Source organism: Gadus morhua, chromosome 8 (assembly GCF_902167405.1).
Source record: "Gadus morhua chromosome 8, gadMor3.0, whole genome shotgun sequence".
In the NCBI taxonomy this organism is placed as follows: domain Eukaryota; kingdom Metazoa; phylum Chordata; class Actinopteri; order Gadiformes; family Gadidae; genus Gadus; species Gadus morhua.
Genome location: NC_044055.1, coordinates 4787479 through 4813411, shown reverse-complemented (window position 1 = coordinate 4813411; position 25933 = coordinate 4787479). Strand labels below are relative to the sequence as shown.

Here is a 25933-nt window from a genome sequence, read left to right as displayed (position 1 = left end):
TTTGGGCTATAACTCCCACACCGAAGGTCCCACAGTCAAAACCTTTATATCCACATGTTGTTCACGGTAGCGTTTTGAACACATGCTTCGCGTTGTGCCGGCGAAACGCACATTTCTTGTCGCGTTGTGCCGGCGAAATGCACACTTCTTGGACCCCTGCATAACTGCTTGCAGTTCTAGTTATTATTATTATTATACTTCCCGCGCTAAAAGTGGGCCCACAGCCCAAACCGTAAATGGTGCCGACACGCCAATTGCATGACTAGATCCAGGTCCGGCACCGCTACTCAGATAACAAAATCCAGACACGCCGGCCACTAGGTGGCGCTATACCAAGGAAAGACGCGTTTGGGGCTATAACTCCCACACCGAACCTCCCACATTCAAAACCTTGTACACACATATTCACTGGAGTCTGCTGCATCTTTTGGCATAGGCCACGCCCATTTGCGTCTAGAATTTTTTTTCGCAAAATCGCGAAAACCGCAAAACTGTTTTTTCGCTACTCCTCCCACATTTCTCGACCAATCAACACCAAACTTTGCACACGACATCTTCAGACGCACACGCAAAGAATGCACGAAACACTCTTTTGATGCGACCTTTGACGACGAAACGGTAGCGTTTTGAATATTGGTATATTAGCTAAATTAGACGTGGAATATCAAAAATCCAAAGAAATCCAAAATTAGACATCGGATCGAGTCCAAATTTTACACACATGTTGGTGCTAACCTTAATGTCGTTCGATAAAAATTTCGGAAAATTTCGCCATTAGGGGGCGCAATAAACGAGGAAATTGTATATCTTCTACAAAATTTCGCCGCGAAAACGCTACACTGACTTCTCGCTACTCCTACCACAGTCAAATCCTTTGTATCCACAGGTTCAGGGTAGCGTTTTGAACACATGCTTCGCGTTGTGCCGGCGAAACGCACATTTCTTGTCGCGTTGTGCCGGCGAAATGCACACTTCTTGGACCCCTGCATAACTGCTTGCAGTTCTAGTTATACTTCCCCCCGTACTTGTGGGACTACAGCCCAAACCGTAAATGGTGCACACGCGCCAATTACATGACTAGAACCAGGTCCGGCACCGCTACTCAGATAACCAAATCCAGACACGCCGGCCACTAGGTGGCGCTATACCAAGGAAAGACGCGTTTGGGTCTATAACTCCCACACCGAACCTCCCACAGTCAAAAACTTGTACGCACATATTCACTGGAGTCTGCTGGATCTTTTGGCATAGGCCACGCCCATTTCCGCCTATAATTTTTTTTCGCAAAATCGCGAAAACCGCAAAACTGTTTTTTCCCTACTCCTTCCACATTTCTCGCCCGATCAACACCAAACTTTGCAAACGACATCTTCAGACGCACACGCAAAGAATGCACGAAACACTTTTTTGATGCGACCTTTGACGTCGAAACGGTAGCGTTTTGAATATTGGTTTATTAGCTAAATTAGACGTGGAAAATTAAAAATCCAAAAAAATCCAAAATTAGACATCGGATCGAGTCCAAATTCTACACACATGTTGGAGCTAACCTTATTGACGTTCGATAAAAATTTCGGAATATTTCGCCATTAGGGGGCGCAATAAACGAGGAAATTGTATATCTTCTACAAAATTTCGCCGCGAAAACGCTACACTGACTTCTCGCTACTCCTACCACAGTCAAATCCTTTGTATCCACAGGTTCAGGGTAGCGTTTTGAACACATGCTTCGCGTCGTGCCGGCGAAACGCACATTTCTTGTCGCGTTGTGCCGGCGAAATGCACACTTCTTGGACCCCTGCATAACTGCTTGCAGTTCTAGTTTATTATTGTTATTTAATAACAGTTCTTAATAAAATGTATTGTGTGATAATAATATTTTAATCACAAAAGAAAATAACAGATTGAAATAAACAGATTGTTCACCTAGCACGACACAGACACGTTGCGTGCGTGAACGTGATTGTTCAATGAGTAGGCTAGTAGGCTAGTAACAGTCATCCTGGCGATCGGTCAATTTTAAATCAAGCATTCACAAAATCACGAAAATGGATCGGCTCTTTTTGAAAGCATTTCTGACTCTTTGCCTGTTTAAGTTAATTCTATCTGACATTCTAATCTGCCGTCTTTAGTTAGAAGTGTAGGCTATTGAACTTGGTATGTTTAGTTTAATTTGTCGCTCATGGTAGTGGTGACCTGGTAGTCATCTGGCGCAAACTTTAATCCACACACTGAAGTAAGTGAAGTATTTGGGATTACGTTATCTATAACATGCTGCATCCATTTTGACCGTCGGAGATGAACGCGGCTTTGTGCGCGTCCGTCAGAAGTAGCCTAATGACAATAATAATACGATCGATTTGAATGGCGCTTTTTATGTACCCCAAAGACCCGTTAGAGAGCAAACGTGTAAACATAGGCCTATGTGACGATATGGTGGGGAGGTGTTGTAGTAGAGAAAAATGCGACTCATATGCTATCACCCTAATTTCATAGCACCCTCAGTAAAACGCCGAGCACCCCCATAGCACCACCAGAAAAAAATCTCTGGCGCCGCCACTGCCGTCACCTGTGCTCCCCCTATATCAGTCCTCTCCTCCCAAACATTCCCTGCCTGATTGTCTAGTGTGTAACCCTAGCTCTCCCGCGTCTTCTGACCCTGATCCTGAACCTGCCTGCCCGTGTATCGACCTGCCCTTTTGGACTTTGGACCTTCCTTCTGCCTGCTCCTACTGGATTGACCTGCCTGTTTGGACTTTGGACCTTCCCTGTTGCCTGCCCCTAGGAATAAACACTATTTCTTCACCTGAACTGTTTTCCCTTGTCGTGCTATTGGGTTCTCGTCTGCCATTTGGTGAAACCTGACAGAAGCGTTATATATTTTATATATACATATACACATCGCTATAATCCTTCACTTTTCATTATAAATATACATTTAAAAAAAAGTCTGCTATGGTTGGTCTCTAAAAGAAGACGCGCAATGCACTGATATGTGGTCAACGTTAGGGTAGGGGTTTGGTATTTTTACCTCAAACTATAGGATTAGAGAGTTACAAGATAACTATTCACAGACATATAGGTATTCATGGATACTGTTAATACCTTATGAAAAAACATAATAAAAATAGTGTGGCTATCTTTGCATCCACACTAGTTAATCCAGAGTTCATAAAAAGCATCAAACTAGAGTATGTTTATAAAAGGAAATGCCCTAAAGACATTACAGTACAATGAAGTGAACGCACCTGGTTGTATCGGTCTGGACCAGGTCCAGGTTCAGCCTTTAACACAGAGGCCAGAACACCTCCTGGTAGACCTAATGAAAAACTCAGTGTTAAATACCGCACTTGTAATAATATAAATCACATTAAACTCCACAACACAGACGGTCAACATCAGCAAAAAACGTCTTCTTTTTTTTTTTACATCCAACGTTGGTTTTGGGGCTGAAACGTCCTTTCGATTACGATCCAAATGAGTGCACAATATCAGCACCACAAAAACCTTTTTGTATTAGGTGTCAATATAACTGATCAGAGAATGTTTCTGTCCTACCTTTGCTGTCCCGGCTGTGTCTCCTGAGAGCAGGAAGCATGTGAGCTCCGTCTCTCTACCGCCCCTAAGCTGTAGATTCTCTGGATCTATAAACCATGTAATAATATCTTCTTATCTAAATTACTGTTGTCTTGAAAGATTTTCCCCTCCATAAGGAAACAACTCTTTTAATTTGACCTGGCCATGTTTTATATCGTTTCCTGAAGTTGCTTATTTTCCTACTCAGTAGCATTTCTATAACAAATGCTTGCTTGACTAAATTTAATGTAATTGTATTTTATTGAAATGCTTAAATGGAAAAGCCCCCATGTACCTATCTGACTTACTAGTCAAATACACCCCTATAAGAAGTCTCAGATCCTCTGCCCTGCACTGGCTGTTCCCAAAACTAAACACAATGGTAGAGGAGACAGGGCATTTTCTGCTGTTACCCCTAAACTATGGAACAGCTTGTAGCTCTGTAGCTATTTCTAAATCAAATCTTAAAACTCATCTCTACTCTATTGCCTTTAATTCAGTATAGCCTTCCTTTTACCTCATCTTTATCACGTCTTTTAGTCTTTTGATCCTGATTGTACATTGATTTATTGCATTGTGGCAACATCTAGCCAACATTATCATTGTTATTACTGTAATTATTATTATTACTATTGTTACTGTTATTATCGTTGTCTCAAATGTATGATCCTTACTTGCTTTATTGTTGTTTGCTTTTTGTTTTTTCGTTATTTAGTTTTTTTGTTTTTTTTAGCACTTTGGTCAACTGTTGTTGTTTTTACAAAGTGCTTTACAAATAAATGTACATTTACATGTACATTTACATTTAACTTAATGCCCATAACTCAAATTCTCTGTGTTTGTTTGTGCAACATACTTTTCACTGCCAGCAACCCTTTAAATACGCCTGAACGTCAATGATTTGGGCTAGGCTAGTTATTGGTCATTCGAAATAAAGCCCTCCTTCAAGTCAGGGGCGCCGGTGTGGGTGTCAGATTGACTCGGCTGCCAGATCGACTCGGGGTCCTAGATGCGCAATAATGACGCACTTCCTGTAAACGCTGTCTTTTAAATGCGCATGTGCGTTTCATTCATTCCCATGTTAATCCCAAGTATTAACAATCTCCTTTGGTTTTCTAATCTATGAATAATAATCGAATGTACAAATAATTTAGTCTTTGCTCAGTTAGGTATGATGCAAGCACGTTAGGGCGAGTCCCAAATCCTATTGAAAATGCATTGAAGGCGAATTTTCCTAAAAAAAAGTTTTAACATGACAGTCAATGGGAGAATTTCCACGTCGATAGGAGGCGATTTCCACGTCAATGAATTCGCCTAGAGAGGCGGGACCATTTGAAACGCGACTTGATTCTGACCATTCTGATTGGACAATGACAGATAATATGTCTAGAACACTGAAAACTATTTGCTGTGATAGGATTTGTTAGAAAAAAAATCCTCTTTCTCCCAGTTGGTAGTGCGTCGCCCAAATCACCCCTATACACCACCCGCCCCTGGGTGATACATATTATTCATCCATTTAGTGGATGACTGAGTCTGGTGTGGAGTGCCAGCAAGAATGGCGTCCGTTTTTTTTAGCTATTGAGTTGCCGGAAGTTAGCCTTGAGCCAAACCTTTATCTCCTCCAGGCAGGTGGAAAGTGTGGATAGGGCTGCAGAGGGGGTTGGGTTTGTTTTGATGTAGAGTTGGGTGTCATCAGTGTAGCAGTGGAGAGATATTCCATGCCGGCTGATGACACGACCAAGGGGGAGCATGCACAGCGCAGCCTGAAGAGGGTGGGGCCAAGGACTGATCCTCGAGGGACACCACAGGTGACAGAGTGCGTGTCCGATTTAGAACCACCCAGGGATACATACTCTGTGAGATATGATATGAACCAGGCCCGTGTAGTGTCAGAGAGTCCGATGGAGGAGTGAAGGCGCTGTAGAAGCATGTGGCGGTCCATGGTGTAAATTTCTGCGCTGAGGTCGAGAAGGATGAGAAGTTATGGAGAGCCAGCATCAGCAGTCATCAGCCGGTCATTGTTTACCCTGACCAGGGCAGTGTCCATACTGTGGCCAGAGCGGAAACCAGAATGGAACTTCTCATATGTCTGTTATGAGGTGGTTGTGGAGTTGGGCAGAAACTACCTTTTCCAACACCTTTGATAGGAAAGGGAGATTGGAGATGGGGCGGTAGTTGGCAGGTGCTTCGGGGTCAAGGCCGGGCTTCTTGAGTAGTGGCTTGATGACAGCAGTTACCAGAAACATGGGGACACGGCTGGACCGGAGTGATTTTGGTGATCATGGGACTTATTGCAGAGGAGTGACTTTTTATCAGGGCTGAGGGAAATGGGTCCTGGTCACAGGTGGAGGGCTTCATCTGCCTTAGGATGTCTTCAATCTTATTCTGAGTGATGTCCGTGAAACAGCAGAGGACCTGAGTAGTCCCCGACTGAGGGTCAGCGGGTGTGACTGGAGATGCGGGCTGCAGGAAAGGGAGGGTTGGGGGGTGGTGGCAGGGGTAAAAGAGGAGCTGATGTCCTTCACTTTCTTGGTAAAGTTGGTTGCAAAGAAATCAGATGTGAGAGGGGAAGGATGGGGAGGAGGGGGAGGGGTGAGGAGGGAAGTGGACATTTTCCTGGTGTTGGATAGCCTGGCTATTGCCAGACCCAGCTCAATCGCAGATTGCACGTTGGTCTGGGGAAACTGCCGTCCATTTCTTCAGCACAAGAGGCGTGATCAATGGGCCTATATCAAATGAATCTATGCGCAATCGGCTGCTTGCCGTCTCTTCCCTGTCGTCATTGTATTAAAGCAGCCAATATCGCGCCAGGGGGAAAAGCCAGCGTTGATGATTGTGTCCGGTGATTGGCTCCCGCAAAAACGCATCGTAAGCAGAGAGAAATGTATTGCTCTTCTCCAGACGCTTCTGCAGGGCGAACTCAAATCGCCGGCAGAATGGGCGGGGCTACCCAGTCTAGGTGTTGGAGGCAGAGTTCATTTTGGTCCGGTAGAAGGCAGATATTTGGCTGTTTACACAGTGGAGCGGAAGACTGAGAGGAGGTTAAGGTAGTGAGAGAGATCCTCAGGACAGTCTGATCTCCTCCATTTTCGTGCTGGTGGAAGGACAGTTGAGGCAAAAGTAGAGGGAGAGATTTAAGGTTGCATTCATAGCAATCATAGCTGTCTTAAAAAATAAGTAGTGCTAAAGCTAAGTCATGGGCAATTAAATCCTTACATTTCAAAAACCTCTCCTTGATGTCCTTCATCACTTATGTACCTGAGGACCATTTGCGCAGCATTGCTTCCATCCGTACTCTCGTCCACCATGAATGTGACGTAGGCCAGCGGTCCCCAACCTTTTCAGCATCAAGGACCGGTATGATTCGGGGGTTGGGGACCGCTGACGTAGGCTACTTGGCTTTGCTTATCTTCTCTTTGATTGTGTCATTCAGTATATCAGCAACTACACTGCTGAGATTGTTTTACAAGATGTGCCAGTAAAAACCGTAGCTGGGGCCAAGTGATACCACAGGTCAGCATAATATTGTGACGCTCTAAGTAATTTCCCAGATTTAACCAATCAATGATGGCTTTGTTAGGACACGTAGCAAAGGACCATGGGCAGTATTCAAACCAGCAATACTGCTGTCAGAGAAACACTACACATGGTCGATGAGACACTTCAATATCTCTTGATTCTTCCACACCTTCTCATTGCTTGTCATCTCTTCCACTGTCCACTCTTGTGTCTCCAAAAGTTGTTAAGTGAATTTAACGGTCAACTCCTACCCAGAATACAGTAGATATGTCTGCAGTAAAGCATTTATTACCCTCATTGTGAACTGTGACCTTTGAGCCCGGTTTGTTTCCAAAATAAATGTGTATTTGTTAGGGCTGTCAAGATTAGCATGTTTGTTTATTTGAGAAATCATGATTGTTTTAGTTCCACTTTCTTTACATTATATCACCCCAAGTGCAGGTGCTACTTGTTCGAATTTAACTACACTTGTAATAACTGTTGGTTTCCAATTGTAATAATTAACTGCCTGTTTACAATTCCCAAATCAGTGGTGTTCCGTAAGTTTCATATTCAACCCACAGTCAATAAATCCCCTTAAGATCTCTTGGTCTAGTTTTTACTTGTTAAGTACATTTATGAATGTGCCATTTCATTTGTTAATCTCATTTAACTTCAATTGGAGTGAATTTAAATTATAATTTTAAAAGTGTGATTAATCACTAGTTAACCCACAAATACTATCGTTTGACAGCCCTAGTATTTACATGTAACCAATAGAAGAAGTCCATCTGGATGTTTATGTGTGTATTAACCAGTATAGTGAGTCTGACATGGAGATACATTTGACCTGTTATGGGCAAATGGTGGGACAGATGAGACAAAGAAAGAGCTTTAAAATCAAGATTATTTGTTTCTTGAGCACAGAACTCAAGAAACCCCAGCAAACCACCATGGGGGCAACATAATCATGGTGTTCATACAAAAAAGCACTGACTGCTGTCATCCCCTGCTGGTGATTTCATGAAGGAATTCAACTCTTTACCCATCCAGTTTAGGAAACCAATCTTTAAATATTCCCCAACGAAAAGAATCAAGTCAATAAAAAAGTGTTTCAATCTTTAATGATTGTGAATGTTTTTTTGAACACATAACAAGTTTTCCTTTCATTGTTTCCAGAGATTGAATCCGACCCAGATAACCCTCTTTAACCTCTGACCCCTCTCCAGGTATGTATATCAGGCGTGCTCAGCGGGTTAAAGCCTGCTATATTAGGGTCAGCTTGTCAAAATGATAGTTAGGTGTTAGATAGCCCAGAGGTTATAGTCTCCATTTGAAACTTCTTGAGGTCTGGACACTAAACTACGGAACCCGCACGAGAGAGTATCTCATGAGCACGGGGAAATATCGTGCGCGTATCACTGGCAGTGTGTGTGTGTATGTCTGTGTGTCTGTGTGTGTGTGTGTGTGTGTGTGTGTGTGTGTGTGTGTGTGTGTGTGTGCGTGTGTGTGTGTGTGTGTGTGTGTGTGTGGTCAGTTTAGTGAAGTAATGAACGAGTCCGGTTGTGTGTAAGAATAAAGTACCCAGCCTGTCAAGAATCGGTGGCCGCTTCATTCCATCATATTCCGACCTATAAGCAGACTCACTGTCGGTCAAGTGAAGGGTGTTGCCCCCCGAGAGAGCATCGGCCATGGAGGGAACGTATCACCTGTGCTCCTCGGTCTGGGAGCCGACAGCAGGAAAAGTTTAACTAACCATCTCGTAGTTGGAGGCGGAGCGCAAGAGAGTAGGCTACTAGAAGGGCACCAGATGGGCAGAAGGGCACTAGAAGGACCAGACGGGCAGAAGGGGACTATCAGGGCACTAGAAGGACCAGACGGGCAGAAGGGGACTATCAGGGCACTAGAAGGACCAGACGGGCAGAAGGGGACTATCAGGGCACTAGAAGGACCAGACGGGCAGAAGGGGACTATCAGGGCACTAGAAGGACCAGAAGGGGACTATCAGGGCACTAGAAGGACCAGACGGGCAGAAGGGGACTATCAGGGCACTAGAAGGACCAGAAGGGGACTATCAGGACACTAGAAGGGCTCCAGACGGGCAGAAGGGCACTATCAGGGTACTAAAGGGGGCACTAAAAGGGCACCAGACGGGCAGAAGGGGACTATAAGGGCACTCATTAAGGCACGTCATTGAATTTTCTCGTTCTAGAGGGCACATCATCATAATTTATTGAATGAAGGAGCACCCTAGAGGGCACCTAATCATGTTTTGCACGTTAAAAGGGCAGCCAATAAGGCATTTCCTCTCATTTTCGACCCTCTTGAAGGGCACTTTAGCGCGCTTTTTCAACCATTGAGCCACGAGGGGGGGGCGGTCGCCCCCACTGCCCCCCCCCTGAGTCTGCCACTGCCCATGTGTGTGTGTGTGTGTGTGTGTGTGTGTGTGTGTGTGTGTGTGTGTGTGTGGGCGTTATTCGATAGCCTGGTAATGTGTATAGGCCTACGGAATATTCATACTGGTTTAAATAATGCATTTTGTAGTATTTCCCGTCTTTGCTGAGAAAGTTTTGTCCGAAAGTTCAGTGATTGAAATAAATAAAAGCCTGGGCTTTTGAAGTTTTACGGTATGCCTACCACTGTCATGCACCTACCAGATGTCAAGTGGACCGGGTTGATTCTTTCCTCTTACTGTCCTTCTCAACACTCTCTGATCTCACTAAAAGGCTAGCAGCACGAAATCAAGGGATATTTAGAATAGATTAATCGCGAGTTAACTATGACATTAATGCGATTAATCACGATTAAATATTTTAATCGCTTGACAGCACTAATTAAAACAAATCAATCCATGCAAAATATCTCATCATTATTTTCATTACGTTGCAAAAACGTTTGAAAGAAATCACACAGGTTAATCTTTTGCATTTAGATGATTTTATAAAAAGCAAACGTTCAAATAACTTCACTTGTGTAAAGCAATGTGTATTGCTTTCTATACACATTTTTTTTTATATCCCGCGCAGCGTGTGGACGCAAAAGATTGTGGCTATTTTGGCTCGTTAAGGATCCATCGATGTATCCTTGAAAAATCGTGGAATTCTCAAAAATAACGGACGCGAAAAGGCCCCGAATTTGGAACAGTACTTGTCGGCGTTCTATGACCTAGCGTCCTAAAAATGGCAGTCGTTGAGCATGCTTCCCCTCACATTGGGAAACAGCCTGGCTCTAAACCAGCTATGTGCTTCCTGCCCAATTTAATTTTGTCCAGGTCAAATGTCCATGTCGATTTAATTTGACCATGTCAAAGTCTGGTGTTACCAGGCTAGTGACTTCATGCAAATGCTCAGGGTTTGGCTTCCCCGGCAATTCAATTTATCCTATTTTTAAGTTTTGAAATTGAAAATTGAACTGATGCGTTACACTTGCCTCGAACATCACACATTCCTCTATGACATGGACTATGGACAATAGCCTATTAATATGTTAGGCTACATGATCCTGTAATGCATTCATACTGTCAGCCTATTGAAACACATGGAATTACACTAGAATATATTCGTAGAAAATGTTTGAGAGCGATTGCCCTGGACAGAGTATGCCTAGTCAATCAAACATTCTTACTAACGATAGGTAGGCCAAGTATGGGGACTGGGAAATGGATTTGGCGGGTGAGGAGAACAAAACCAATTAATGTTCAACATAAGGTTTTTTTTATTTAAGGAGTCCCATTTTGTAATTTATATTTGTTCAATATTTTTGTTCCAGAGAATAAATTGTATTGGATATTTTACACTGTTTGATTAATTTTGTGTTAGGAACAATCACAGAGTGTTTTATCAATTGGGAAATGTTACATTCTGTTGACATAAAATGAAGGGCTGTGGCTGGGGGCGATAAATGTCAGCGTCTGTTATTCAAAGTTAACACCAAACCCATCTCTGACTGTCGCCCCCTGCTGGTGGTTTCATGACCTCGTTAAAACTGACCAGAAGGGGCAGCCTGCAAAGGATAACTTTAAACAAAACAAATATTGGAGAATATACAATGGGCATCAATCAAATAAAAAGGTTTTAAGTCAACACAGATCATTTTAATCATCTTTAATTCTCTTTTAGGTAACACGCATGCTTCAACATGATTATACTTTAGTAAATATTGTTTTAGAGCCTTGGTTCTTGTCCTCTAATACAGTGGTTCCAAACCTTTTCATTTCGAGACCCAAAAGATAAATTTGTGTCTCCCCGGGACCCAAACTTAAAAGTAATGCATCATGAATTGCCCTAAAATCTACATTCATAAACTTATAAAGAATAAAAAAAAACATGAGTTAAAAAATAACAAGAAATGTATTTATCTTATGATGAAAGCACATCACAGCCATAATCCAATGTGCTGAAGTGTGTGTTAAGTTCACATACGAATTTGCACAATTAACTTGAAAAATGATGACGAAGAAGCATTAAGTCAATACACTCAGTGACTGCTGCCAAGCATTTAAAGTACACAGAACAAGAGAAACAAAATCAAAATCAGGGGAATAAACTTAATTTCAACATCGTGATCTAGACTGAGCGAATCACAGGGGTCTCACTCTATGTTATCTCAGCCAGAGAGCGAACAGGTTGTCAGGTCCAGATTAATGAGAAGAGAGAGGGGCTCCACACACAGCATCTGAGCTAAACAAACCAGTGAAGCAAGGAAGAACGCTCACAAATGCATTCACATATCATGGTGTTTTTAAGCAATTTACTCTGCCAAAACCCAGTAAGAAAGTTTAAAAAGAAAACATTTTTAGCTACATGTTTAATTTCCATCAATTTCATTACTCCGTTAATTATCATCAAGAGCATCCTTGTAAATAAATCCCATGCAAGTGAACGGAAAATTCTACAGCATTGAGAAGAGCCGTGTAATAATAACCTATATTTACTTCTTTTTCGGGGGGTTTGCGCTGGGAGAGGTACTAATCAATGGACTGTCCTACCGCAAAATTGAGTCTACTGTGGCCCCACTAGCAACCTCCCCCATGGTAATGGCCTTTTTCTTCAGATCCTGGAGTTTATTGATGCGCTCCAGGTAACCAGGCTTGGCCTCTGACTTCTCTCCCTCTATCAGCAGGTCGATGTAATCAGCTGTTGACAGTGGATCGGGCTTCAGAGCGATCTCCTTCAGGGTGTTGAGACACTGGGCTGAGCGCTCCATCAGCCTGACCACCTCGTCCTCTAGTTGGCGGTACTCCAGCTCCATCTGTTCGATGATGTCCTCAATGGACATGGCTTTCTTAGAGGCTTTCTCATACCTTTTTTTCAGCTCCTCGTAGTTTCGTTGAACGTTCACCTTTTCGTAGCTCCAGTAGGAACGCTCAAGGATATGCTCCGTCACACTGCAATTGCCTTTGCATTTTTGGCAGTAACCCCAGGAAATGACCACACAACAATACTTTAGATTTGCATTGCAGTCTTTGTGGCAAGTTACATTACAATTCTGACAGTTCAATGAGTATTTTTCGGAGTGAACTCTAAGAGGCCTGTCAACGTAGAGCTCATAATCAAATTGCCCATTTTCTTTGATTTCTGATTTGTGTGTTTTGAGAATTTGAGATTCTTTTTTAATCTCCTCAAGTTTAGTTAAGGCCCATTTCACCTTCATCTGGATATTCTCAATGGAGATCTCCAGCTGAGCTCTCTGTCTGAGCACCTCCTTGGTTAAGGTCAAGCTCTTGGTCTCAATGACATTCAGATCAGAAAATAATTTTTTCATGTTTTCGGTTCCCATGTCCCAACGCTTTTTATCAAAGCCTTCTTCATCATCATCCTCATCATCCTCATCATTGTTCCCATCTTCTTTAATGTCATCCCCCTCATTTTCTTCATCGTCATTGCTCTCATCTTCGTTGTTTGCACCAGGTATTATTTTGTCAGAGTTATTGAACTTGAAGTGAATTGGTAAACCTTTTTTAGTTTTAGGACATGGGACCCCGAACTCATTGATCGCCCCGAGAACCAGAGGTTTTGTGCAAAAATCTGCAAATGTCACCAGAATCCGGATGTTCTCTGCCATATCATTGCCAAATATGCGGAGCACCGAATCAAAGACGTATTTCTGTGTCGTTGTAAGCCGAGCTAGAGACGCTTGGGCCACGAAGCAGATGGCATCAATCTCGCTGATTCCACTTTTAGCCGAGAATAAATTTTCTAGCTGACTCATAATCAACCAATCTCTTTCTATGCCTCTTGTGTCTCCGAAACCCGGCGTGTCCACAATAGTCAGGGAGTAGTCGATCTGGAAGCCCTCTCGGTGGTTGAGCTTGTACACGGTTATTTCAGAGGTCTGGCTGTGAGCCTGAGACTTGGCCGTGCCTTTGTCTACCAACTTGAATCTAAATGTATTGTCCCATGTGACCCCCAGGATGTAGTTGATCATCCTGTTGACCAGGGTGGACTTGCCCGCCCCAGTGGCTCCTAGAACTATGATGGTGCGGTTCTTTTTACCAAGGTTTTCTTTTCCAAATATGAAGCATTTGCATCCCTCTACATTCATGGGGTGGGTTTTCAGAGGAAGAGTCCAAACGTCCAGAGTACCTGAAGGTCCTTTAATCTTACTGCCTTCTTTCTTAACAGCTTCTGCCAACTGCTTCTGCTGAAATGTTCTTTCCATATTTGTTAACTTCTCAGAATTCTGACTGATTCAAACGGTTGTAAGTTCTTCTGAGGAGTTGAGAAGATAGCAGGAATGTCAGCCCTGACAATCAACAGTTTGTTCCCTGTCTGAAACTAGGTTGATTCTCGTAGAAATATCCCCGATGTGATCTGCAAATGAGACACAAACATGTCAGGAAAACCTCTGCATGTTTGTGTATATTCATATGTGTGTGTGTGTGTGTGTGTGTGTGTGTGTGTGTGTGTGTGTGTGTGTGTGTGTGTGTGTGTGTGTTTGTGTGTGTGTGGGAAAAGACCAAAATAGGGCGGGAAGTGCACAGAACATCCAGTGACATGTTTTGTGGTCCAAACAAATAATCTAGATGAGGTTTTTGTCACGATTGCTCTATGATTTGCTCCCCAGGCATTGGTTCTTAGACAGGTGAGGGGCGTGGCGAGCGGAGCTGGGCACCGCAACGTGGGACACCTGGACCTCATCAACTAATCACACTCCTTCTTAAGCCTGGCGGGAACTTCTCGTCGGCGCCAGATTATTCCGTCTCATTCGGTATTTTGGCTGACGTGTGTACATTGACCTTCGATTCCCTAACCTGATTTCGTGATTCCTAAACGTTGTGTTATCCTTTCGCCAGTGGACCACCCCCGGACCGCAACACTCTCCGGTGCCTCCGCCAGCTACGCTTACCCGCTCCTTTCTTCGCCTTGCCCGCTGGTTATCTTTTGAGTTCTCCTTTACTGACAATAAACCGTGGATTGTCCGTACTGTCTCTGTCTCTGCATCCTGGGTCCTAACCAACCTTTTCACCAACCGTAACAGAATAATCTGGCCAACATGGACCCCGCGGAGTCAGACAAGGTTCGGCAGGCGCTATCCTCGCAGGGCACGAGGATCGGTCAACACAACGCCGCATTACAGGAGTTTTCTGAGGTTCTTCGAGGTTTCTCCGTCGGCATGACGGAGCTGGGAGCCTGTATGGAGCAGATTGGCTCCCAGGTCTCCTCCTTAGCCGCTCCCGGCTCGATCCATGGACCGGCAGTCTCCTCCGCGTCGGACTACCCTGCTGCGGCGCCCGTTTCCTCACCCAGCCAGCTCCGCGAACCGTTTATTCCTACTCCGGTCAGGTATGCGGGGGAGTTAGGCCGTTGTAGGCAATTTCTACACCAGTGCACCCTAGTCTTCGAACAGCAGCCGTTGTCTTACGCCAGCGACAGGACTAAGACTGCGTTTATGATGAGTCTGTTATCAGACCAGGCTGCCGATTGGGCGGTAGCGAACTCTATTAATAGACCCTCTCTCGCGCTTTCCTATGCCGATTTTGTTTACGAAATGCGGAGGGTATTTGACCCGGTTCGGGGAAAGGAAGCCATTAGCCGACTTCTCTCCCTGCGTCAGGGCTCGGACTCTGTCGCTCAGTTTGCATTAAGTTTCCGTATTCTCGCGGCGGAGAGTGGGTGGGATGAGACGGCTTTACAAAGCGTTTTTTTGAGGGGACTAACCGACCGTATTAGAGACGAGCACGCGGTTAGGGACGAGACCAACTCGTTAGACGAACTCATTGCCTTAGCCTCCCGCTTGGACAATCGATTAAGAGAGAGACAGAGGGAGGGACGCAATCACCCCGACACTCCGCCCGCCGCTCTTGGTTCTGAATCTACCGGTTGGCCGGTCGCTCGGTCTAACCCCATGTCTTGTTCTGCTCCCAACGCTTCTTCCACCGATGTAGGACTCGGGGCCGAGCCCATGCAGGTGGGGAGAATGCGGTTGCCCTCTGCAGAACGTCACCGTCGTACTAGGAACAATCTCTGTCTTTACTGTGGGGAGGGGGGTCATTCTCTTGACGCATGCCCACAGACAGTAAAAGGGCAGGCTCACCAGCTTCCAGGGGGCCGCTGGTGAGCCGAGTAGCCGGTCCTCCGGGTTCCCCCAAGCGGATCCTAGTTCCGGGTCAGTTACCTGGTCTTCAGCATTTCAAGTCTTTTTTTGTTTTTATTTACTCGGGTTCTGATGAGAACTTTATTGACTTTGACTTTTGTTCTCAGGCCCAGCTGAGACTGGACATACTCCCTGAGCCCAAGGAGGTCTTTGCCTTGGATGGCCGCCTCTTGGCTCAGGTCACTCACCGTACCACTCCTGCTTCACTCCTGCTCTCGGGCAACCATCAGGAATTAATTCGTTTTTTTGTTATTCCCTCCCCCACGTTCCCCGTTGTGCTCGGTCTTCCCTGGCTGAGATTGCATAACCCCCACATTGACTGGTCCACCTCATCCTTAGTCAGCTGGAGCACTTTTTGTCATTCTCACTGCCTTCGATCGGCCACGCCCCCTAGTAAGTGTGCCGTTCCTCCTCACTCACCTGACCCCATAGACCTCTCTGGAGTTCCCTCCTCTTACCATGACCTCAAGGAGGTATTTAGTAAAGATAGGGCCCAGTCCCTGCCCCCTCACCGTCCCTATGACTGCTCTATTGACTTGTTGCCCGGTGCCCCCCTGCCTTCCAGCAAACTGTTCAACTTGTCTCAGCCGGAGAGAGAGTCCATGGAGAACTATATATCCGAGTCACTGGCAAACGGCCTCATTCGTCCTTCTTCCTCTCCCGTGGGAGCAGGGTTCTTCTTTGTGGAGAAGAAGGACAAATCCCTGCGCCCCTGTGTGGACTACAGGGGAATAAACGACATCACGGTCAAGAACAAGTACCCTCTTCCTCTTCTTGACTCTGCCTTTGCTCCTCTTCACCAGGCCACCATCTTCACTAAGCTGGATCTCCGGAACGCCTACCATCTGGTTCGCGTCCGGGAGGGGGACGAATGGAAGACGGCATTCAACACTCCACTGGGTCACTTCGAATATCTCGTTATGCCTTTCGGGCTCAAAAATGCACCAGCCGTTTTCCAGGCTCTAATCAATGACGTTCTGCGGGATATGTTACACCGATTTGTAGTAGTCTATCTCAATGACATTTTGATTTTTTCTAGGGACCTCGCTGAACACAAGCAGCAGGTTCGGTTGGTGTTACGGCGGTTATGGGAGAACAAGCTGTTCGTCAAGGCGGAGAAATGTTCCTTCCACACCGACTCGGTCAGTTTCCTGGGCTTCGTGGTGCAGAGGGGTCAACTGCAGGCGGATCCTGAGAAGGTGAGCGCGGTTTCTGAGTGGCCGGTTCCTACCACTCGGAAACAGCTACAGAGGTTCCTGGGATTTGCCAACTTTTATAGGAGGTTCATAAGGGATTATAGTCGGGTGGCTGCTCCCCTAACCCAATTAACCTCCACTAAGGTTCCTTTCGGTTGGCCGCAGACGGCTCAGTCCGCGTTTCTGCGGCTTAAGAAATTGTTCTCCTCGGCTCCAGTACTGTGTCATCCCGATCCAGCTGTCCAGTTCGTGGTGGAGGTGGATGCCTCCAACTCTGGGATGGGAGCAGTGTTGTTCCAGCGCTCGGCGCTGGACAACAAATTACATCCCTGTTCCTTTTTCTCCCGTCACTTAGCTCGGCTGAGACTAACTATGACGTTGGTAACAGGGAGCTGCTAGCACTGGTGCTGGCATTGCTGGAGTGGAGGCACTGGTTGGAGGGAGCGGCGCATCCATTTATCGTGTGGACGGACCATCGGAACCTGGCCTACATCCAGACCGCCCGTAGGCTGAACTCCCGCCAGGCACGTTGGGCTCTCTTCCTGGGTCGGTTTCATTTTACCCTCACCTACCGTCATGGTTCCAAGAACGGCAAGGCCGACGCTCTCTCTCGCTAGTACGACTCCCCGGTGTTGCAGTCGGTGGAGGAAAGGATTCTCTCTCCCGCCTGTGTCATCGGGGCAGCCCGATGGGAGATTGAGCGGGTGTTGCTGGATGCCCAGCAAGGACTACCTACCCCCGAGGGTTGCCCTCCGGGTCGGATGTTTGTTCCGCCGGCGGCCCGCACGCCTGTTCTCCAGTGGGGGCACGAGTCCAGAGTTGCCTGCCATCCAGGGTTTCTCCGCTGTCTCTCTCTCCTCCGACAGCGGTTTTGGTGGCCCTCCATGGCTGCCGACACCAAGGATTTCGTGGCTGCCTGTTCCATCTGTGCCCGCTGCAAATCATCACACCGTGCTCCGGCTGGTCTTCTGCGCCCTCTACCTGTTACACACCGGCCGTGGTCGCACATAGCTGTGGACTTCGTGACTGGTCTCCCGCCCTCAGACGGTAATACGGTCGTACTGACTATTGTCGATCGTTTCTCCAAGGCTGTGCATTTTGTTCCGCTTTCAAAACTCCCCTCAGCTCTGGAGACGGCGAACCTGCTGGTCCTGCATGTGTTCTGGCTCCACGGTATCCCCCAGGACATTGTGTTGGACCGGGGACCGCAGTTCTCCTCACGGGTTTGGAAGGCGTTTTGTCAGGCGTTAGGGGCGTCGGCCAGTCTCTCCTCCGGCTACCACCCACAGACTAACGGCCAGACAGAGCGAGCTAACCAGGACCTCGGGTCGGCATTATGTTGCGTCGCCGCCGAACACCCCGTCTCCTGGTCCACTCACCTGCCGTGGATCGAATACGCCAGGAACTCTCTGGTCTGCTCCGCCACAGCTATGTCTCCCTTCCATGTGTCTATGGGCTTCCACCCTCCACTCTTCCCGGTGCAGGAGACAGTGGTGGCGGTCCCGTCAGTCCAGGAACATCTCCGGCGCATCCGCCGGGTGTGGCGCGAGGCGAGGGAGGCACTCACGTGCACGGCGGCCCGGAACCGGCAGATGGCGGACCGTCACCGCACTCCTGCTCCCGACTACCAGGTGGGGCAGAGCGTCTGGCTCTCCTCCCGGGACCTGCCCCTTCAGACTGAGTGTAAGAAGCTGACACCCAAGTACATTGGTCCGTATGTGATTTCCGGTATCATTAATCCGTGTATTATCAAGCTCAAGCTACCCCCTGCGCTCATCATCCATCCAGTCTTCCAGGTTTCACTGCTAAAGCCTGTTTCTGCCAGCATTCTCACTCCTCCGTCCGAACCCCCTCCACCCCCCCGGCTCATCGATGACCACCCGGCCTATTCTGTCCGGGAACTGTTGGATGCACGCAGACGGGGTAGGGGGTTCCAGTTTCTGGTGGACTGGGAGGGGTACGGGCCGGAGGAGCGGTCCTGGGTCTCCCGATCCTTTATTTTGGATCCTGAGCTTATCAGGGAATTTTATGAACGTTTTCCAGATAGGCCTGGTGGGCCGCCAGGAGGCGTCCGTTGAGGGGGGGGTACTGTCGCGATTGCTCTATGATTTGCTCCCCAGGCATTGGTTCTTAGACAGGTGAGGGGCGTGGCGAGCAGAGCTGGGCACCGCAACGTGGCACACCTGGACCTCATCAACTAATCACACGCCTTCTTAAGCCTGGCGGGGACTTCTCGTCGGCGCCAGATTATTCCGTCTCATTCGGTATTTTGGCTGACGTGTGTACATTGACCTTCGATTCCCTAACCTGATTTCGTGATTCCTAAACGTCGTGTTATCCTTTCGCCAGTGGACCACCCCCGGACCGCAACACTCTCCGGTGCCTCCGCCAGCTACGCCTACCCGCTCCTGTCTTAACCTGTCTACATAGGCCTATAGAGCTAATATTGGCTGCTGTTCTGCATCCATCTAATGAATACTCTAAACTGTATTCATTCAAAATTAAACGGCGAAAGCCAAGTTCATAATGCATTTATTACTCAGTTAACTAAAGCTACTTTAATTTGAATTTATCTAACTGATTCATGCATTACCCTACATTTACCTCTGGGAAAAGCATTTAATTATTCCATTATCAGGCTTTCAAAGGAAAATGGCAACACAATGCTGTTGATTCATTGATTACAATCCTGTGGTCGCTAATCTGAGCACAGCAGTCTATGTAAACCAAACGGTTTATTGCCTTTGGCTGCGCATGCAGCCAACATGTTTTTAGACGGGAAACCCACCTATTGAGAGGACTCGAGAACTCTACTGAAAATCTTAAATCAACAAAAAGGTTGTTAGTACAATAATCATAATGCAACTGTTTAAGAGGTTGATCCTTTATGATGTTATTTGCTGATCCCTGATCCCCTGAGTTCTTTGGCAAACCAACTCATGTTTTTTCGTTATTACTTCAGTGCAAGTGATAGTGAAGTCTTTATCTTTCAAAGTCCGGCTTTCTCTACCTTTCCTATTTTCTGAAAGTGTTAAAGTATTGCATTTTATCCACCACACAAGAAAGCAAACCTAATTCATAAAATGCTTCCAATTGTTCTCACCACATTTGTTCCTCTGGTTAGTCAGTTGGCGGGATGGGGGGTTGAGCAGATGCAATGAAGGTTTGTCGCACGTTTCCGTAGATTTTCTATGAAAAAGATGGTGTAACATTTTTAATCAAAAGAACATGAAAGTGTAACAAGTAGGCTAAACGTATTAGCCGATGATGCATACGTGAATGTGGAGAATAATAAAGAAAATAGCCTGGATCTATTCATCTGTCGATTGTTCCTCTGTGTGTCATTTAAGCAACAGATCTAAATAACACTTGTAACACTCCCATTGTGTGCGTGTGCGAGAGAGAGAGAGAGAGAGAGAGAGAGAGAGAGAGAGAGAGAGAGAGAGAGAGACTGTGAGTGACTGAGTGAGGGGAATAGAACGATTTTGAAACTAAACAACCTTCTCCCTCCCTGAGTTTCTCAGCCATTTAGAATTGTTGCATTTCACACAGCTGTAATTGACAGCCAAAATGATTATTCAATTAAATGATTGCCGCGGCTGATCAAAAAGCGAAACTTTGTAAAATAAACTACGACAGTGCCTTTGAAATAGCCTTGGCGATATTGCAGTCTACAGGTGCACATGTCGCCCTCTATAGGTGGATGCTAAGTATGCAGCCAGATTTGCTGCGGTACACTTAAGGTACGGCCACACCAAACGCGTTACCCGCGTAAGACGCGTATAAAATCGGCAATTTTTCCATAGGGAACCATTGGTTAACGCGCGTATGAGCTGCGTAGATGCGTTACATGCGCTAAAGCAACATTTTAGCCGCGTATGAGCTGCGTATATAGACACCTACGCGCCTACGCCCGGAGTTAAAAAAATTTAACTTTCAACGCTCATATGCGCGATAGCCAATCAGCGTGGAGCTTGACCCGACGTCACTGGCAGAGAGTAGTGACGCTTGCACATAAGCATACGGCCGACATCTTTCTTTATTCTGAGTGGAAATAGTAACATAGTTACCCTATTAAATGCGTTTATGGAAACATTTTTAGCGAGAAATGTGCATTTTACTTTCATAATGTTCGCTCGGTGAATGTGAAGGATGTTTGGTTTGATAGTTATGACGAAGAGTGAACGCTCCGTTCACTTGCATGGACAGAGTCTCTGGTTGCTAAGCAACCTCAACGTCTTGGCGGACTATTTCTCTGCTGATCAACACTACGAATGCTGGAAACACACCAGACACACCATGTGAAGTTATTTAACCCGATTATTGTTATATATATCCGAGATTATTTAATCTAACCCGATCTAAACTCTATCACTCACCCAAACACGGCGGCGTTTGGGTTTCCTACCTCGGACTCCTAAATCCAGCCACAGGCGCGTAGCTGCGTAGGACCATTTTTGACACAAAAGGGTCAAGCAACATTTTAGCTGCGTTCCGCGCGTAAATCTTACGCGGGTTACGCGTTTGGTGTGGCCGCGGCTTTAGGACACAACTCGACGAGATCCACAAATGCGTACACCGTACAGGCGAGTTCACATGTCCTAATCTGTTCTGAAAGTGAGTGTGTGGATAGCATTTTACAAAACACATACTTTTTTTAACATTTTGTATATTTGTGCATCGTGACATTATCATATTCGTGTAGATATCCTTTTACGAAGGACAAGTAAGCAATATTTGTGGTTCATTGGATACGTAATGTGAAGCGTAAGTGTGGATATCATTTTAGCAGCCACAAGCAAAAAATATAAATTTGTGGATATTGATTGCAAAGCAAACGGGAAAATTATTGTGGATTGTGGTACATCGTCTTCTGTGGGTTAGGAGGCGCGTCTTTAGACCTGGGCATTCGGGGCAATAGCCCGCCCCGGATCGCTTTGCCGTCAAAGAAAACTAAAACGTAATGCTGAAAATAGCCCCGTAGAGTTTACTTCTTTGTGGTTGAATTACCCGCAGCCACAGATGCAACATTGTAGCGAGTGAAAACCTTGTCCATATATGGGCAGATTTAGAATGATTTGTTGCAAAATGTTGCAAATTCAACGTCGGTATTCTTTCTTCTCTATGCATAGCGCATCTCGTCGATAATGCTGTTTCATGCAGTAAGGACAGTAATAAAATATCGAAGGTGGATATAAGAAGAGAGACCCGCAATGAATTCACCCCGGTCCACTTGACATCGGTGCATGACAGCGATACCGTTAAAGGGGACCTATTATGCTTTTTCGACTTTTATGACCCAAAAACGTTGTTATAATGATTGATAGTCATGTTTAACCATACTAAAGTGTCAAATAATGACGTACATGCATTTCGACGTGTTCCCTGCTGACAGTCTGGGGTGGCTGTGCAGAGCGCTAAACACTCGGGACAACGTTTGCGATTCACTTGTTCACATTTACGGGAAATCATCTACGTAGAGGCACTCCTGCCGCGGCCCCATATGCCTGGTCAAATGTGCCCGCGCGCGCGCTTCAAGGAAGGTAACCAATCACAACGGAGTTGGGTTGGCAGGAGGGGGGCGAGGGGGCGGAGAAGGACGAAACCGAGCGTTGACAGAGAATGCTGAAAGCGCCCAGATGAGAGGAAGAGTTTCCCGAAAATCTACGTCATTTTTTGTGTATGGTTAAACATGACTATCAATCATTATAACAACGTTTATAGGTCATATAAGTCGAAAAAGCACAATAGGTCCCCTTTAAACTTCAATAGCCCGGGCTTTTATTTGTTTTTATCACTGATCTTTCTAACAAAACTCTTGCTCAGCAACGATGGGAAATACTATAAAATGTATTATTTAAACCAGTATGAATATTACCGTAGCCTACATGTTTACCAGGTAATCGGATAACGCCTGCACACACACACACACACGCGCACTCGCACACGCACACGCACACACACATGCACACACGCACACTTTTCACCCGCTCCGTATCCTGCTTGTTCCACGCTTTAAGCGCCCAGGCTACTAGTATGCGGCGCGCTAGGGCTCTCGTGTTCCCCCCTGCGGTGTATTCCTTGTCCGCATCCCCTGCCATCTAGTTGTCATACATTCATGCAGACTGGTTTTGAACGGCTGATTCCATGGATGTACTTTGCGTGTGCCGCGTTTTTCCCGCCGATGTGGCGAAGCTATATGGTTATGCTGTGAGAGCTTAAAGGGGCCCTATTATGTCATTTTTTACTGTTTATTATTTAATTTGTTTGACCTCATAGAATTGATTTGCCACAATAAAGGGTTGTCTAGCGCATTTTTTTTTCTCCTACTTTTATGAGTATTACAACCCCTATGTGAAACACCCTGTTGCTTAGAATTTTGAGGCATTTAGAATCTTGGTGCTGACGTCAATTCAGTCAATTTGTCACTCTGTCTACTATGGCTTCGGTGCTACCTAACCAATTGTATATTATAAATCACAGATATATTATAACTCACCAATTATATATTATAACTCACCTTACTTATTATATATATATATATATGTATATATATATATATATATATATACAGTGTTTCCCCTAGGATGGAGTTGCAGCAGCGGAGGGGAAATGTTATGTTTTTCGCACACAATTTTTTTTTGTGTGCTCGCAAAGCGCACCCTGCCGGGAGGTTTCTATGCGTCTACTGGCAACATACATACAGTACATTTTTGCACATTAATGAGCAGGAGAAATAAGGAGAGATTGAACATACTACAAGTATAATCTTTAAAAACATTATTTACATTTATTTAACAAAAAATATTTATATCAACAACCACCCTATACATTAAAATCCCATAACCCAAATACTACAACAATCGAAAAGGTCTGTGCCTCAAACCAATGCATCTTCCCACTCCCTCCCCATCACAAAGGTTGTAGTAGGAGCATAAATAGGCCATGCCTCTATTGAACAAGTTTTGGGGCTCTAGAGTCAATAATGGCAACGCTACTGAAAATGTTGGTAAAAAAAATGTATGTTGACATTTTTGCTAAAAATAAATTTCTTAGAAATAAGTAGAGATATATTTTTAAAAACATAGGTTGCAGTAAGACCATAAAGAGCCCTGATGGCGTTTTCATTGCCATAACAACATGAGCTAATCAACAAGTACAACATGTTCTAGACCAGTGGTTCTCAATCATTTTTCCTTCATTCCCCCCCTAGGAGACAGACATTTTATCACGCCCTCCCTGAATTGAAATAGCCTACTATTGAGAACCTGCTAATATTTATTTATTTAGATTAATAAAATGAACGGAGATAACATCTGCAACAACTTAAAACTATTTCCAACTTCAGTTTATTAACTCAATTTGTAACATTTAAACCAGACTGCTAAGTCTGTGTGAATCTCAAAACAGAGAACTGGGGTTTGCATTTAATTATAATATTTTTAAAAAGTAAACATTGGTCACTTGTCAGCTTCATCAGCTTATTCCCTTTCAAAAAAAATAATATATGTTCATCTTTCAAGCATGAATAAAGACACCAAGTCCCTCTGTCATGACTTTGTAAGATCAAAATTCTTGTAAAACTTCTGACCCTTGGTCTTAAGTTTAAAATAAAATAAGTAACCTTTTAAAATAAATAAATAAATACATAAGACACTAAATCCCCTCTGCCGCTCACGACCCCCCTGACACTTTTAATCAGCTGAGGGCGTTTGCCTGAGTCTATTAGAACATGTTGTACTTGTTGATTAGCTCACGTTGTTATGGCAATGAATACGCCCTCAGCTGATAAACTAATGCCAGCATTTTTTTTCAACAGAAAATGAGCACCCATATCAACATATATTTGATATTTTTCTGCTCCTTGCACCTAATCATGCTTATCATGCTACGCAGCATTACAAGGCTCTGCTGACTAAAGCATGAAGCAATTCAAGAAGAGGCATATATAGAATCGTCTTGTGGTCAACTGTCATTTAATAGACATCTGACAGATTATGTCAAGGTTTTAAAATTATAGTATTATTATTACCAGGTCATGTTATAACACAACTAGAAATCGTGGATTTTCTGATAAAGACTAGCTAGCCTCTTTGACAGACAAAACAGCAGAAACTATGATAGGTGCGCTCGTGCTGCGTTTTTGGTTTTGTCAAACAGGAGACGCCCACCCACCAATCCGAGGTTCGAGATTCCTGAAGCAAGGTTGCGCTCGATTTCACTAGCCCATTTGAGCCTGTTCATCAGTGTACAGCATCCATCCTCTCATTGCTCGTGTAAAAAAAACGGTTGAATATTAGATTTCACGACGAAACGATAGGGTGGGCTAAGGCAAGTTTTGGGGCTCTAGAAGAAGAATGGCGACGCTATTGAAATTTTACCATTGTGGTCGTTTTCAGTTTTGCACTTTGCAGACTGTCCCTAAGCTCGCGGATGAAAGCCGACTGCTCGTAGAAGACAATGCAATTCAGTTTTGCACTTTGCAGACGGTCCCTAAACTCGCGGCTGAAAGCCGACTGCTCGTAGAAGCCAATGCAGTTCACCGTTCGCCAAAGACGGCTCGTTTGGATGAAAACAATATTGTAGCTGGTTCTCGCGGTTACTACACTCAATTGTGTCGCAACGATGTTTCACTGATGATCTATTGAACCGCAAACTCAGAATCTGCGGAAGTTCCTCCGTTAATATGAAGCTCTCCTCTTCTCTAGTTAAAAAAAAGAAATTCAGCAGCGGCGGTCATATTTCAGCACGGCGTACCGCCGCTGCTAGGTGCATATAGGGGAAAAACTGATATATATATATATAATTTATGGATAATTTATATATATAATTTATACATAATATATAAATGGTATCATGTCTTTCTGTCCATCTACTTCTCTACTCAAACTCTATTTTGCAATCTTATCCATTCCCCCCGACCCAAGCGTGTCCAGGAACGCAGCAAAAGTTGATGACGGTCTCCCATTGACTCCCAGCAAAAGTACATGCTCCACCATATACCGGAAGTAAAAGAAAGCCGCGGAGAGAATCCCAACGGGCCGTTTCTAGGCAGCTCGGTAACA

General features: G+C 45.1%; 1 protein-coding gene across 5 annotated transcripts in view; it reads right to left on the bottom strand.

Moving 5' to 3' along the window:
• LOC115548201 (zinc finger MYM-type protein 1) overlaps positions 1-25933 on the bottom strand; it is a 100470-nt gene that overhangs the window by 71129 nt on the left and 3408 nt on the right. The window contains exons 3-4 of one of the 5 annotated variants that reach the window (XM_030362660.1): positions 19972-20057; positions 11627-13889 (exon numbers count right to left, since the gene is read on the bottom strand). The exons of 3 other annotated variants lie outside the window; for them this stretch is intronic. In XM_030362660.1, coding sequence (XP_030218520.1) covers positions 12061-13737 — 1677 coding nt within the window. In that variant the 5' untranslated portion in view covers positions 13738-13889; positions 19972-20057 and the 3' untranslated portion in view covers positions 11627-12060. Of the gene's footprint in view, positions 1-11626; positions 13890-19656; positions 19690-19971; positions 20058-25933 lie in introns of those variants that run through there. One more of the 5 variants, XR_003977543.1, reaches the window with a different exon arrangement.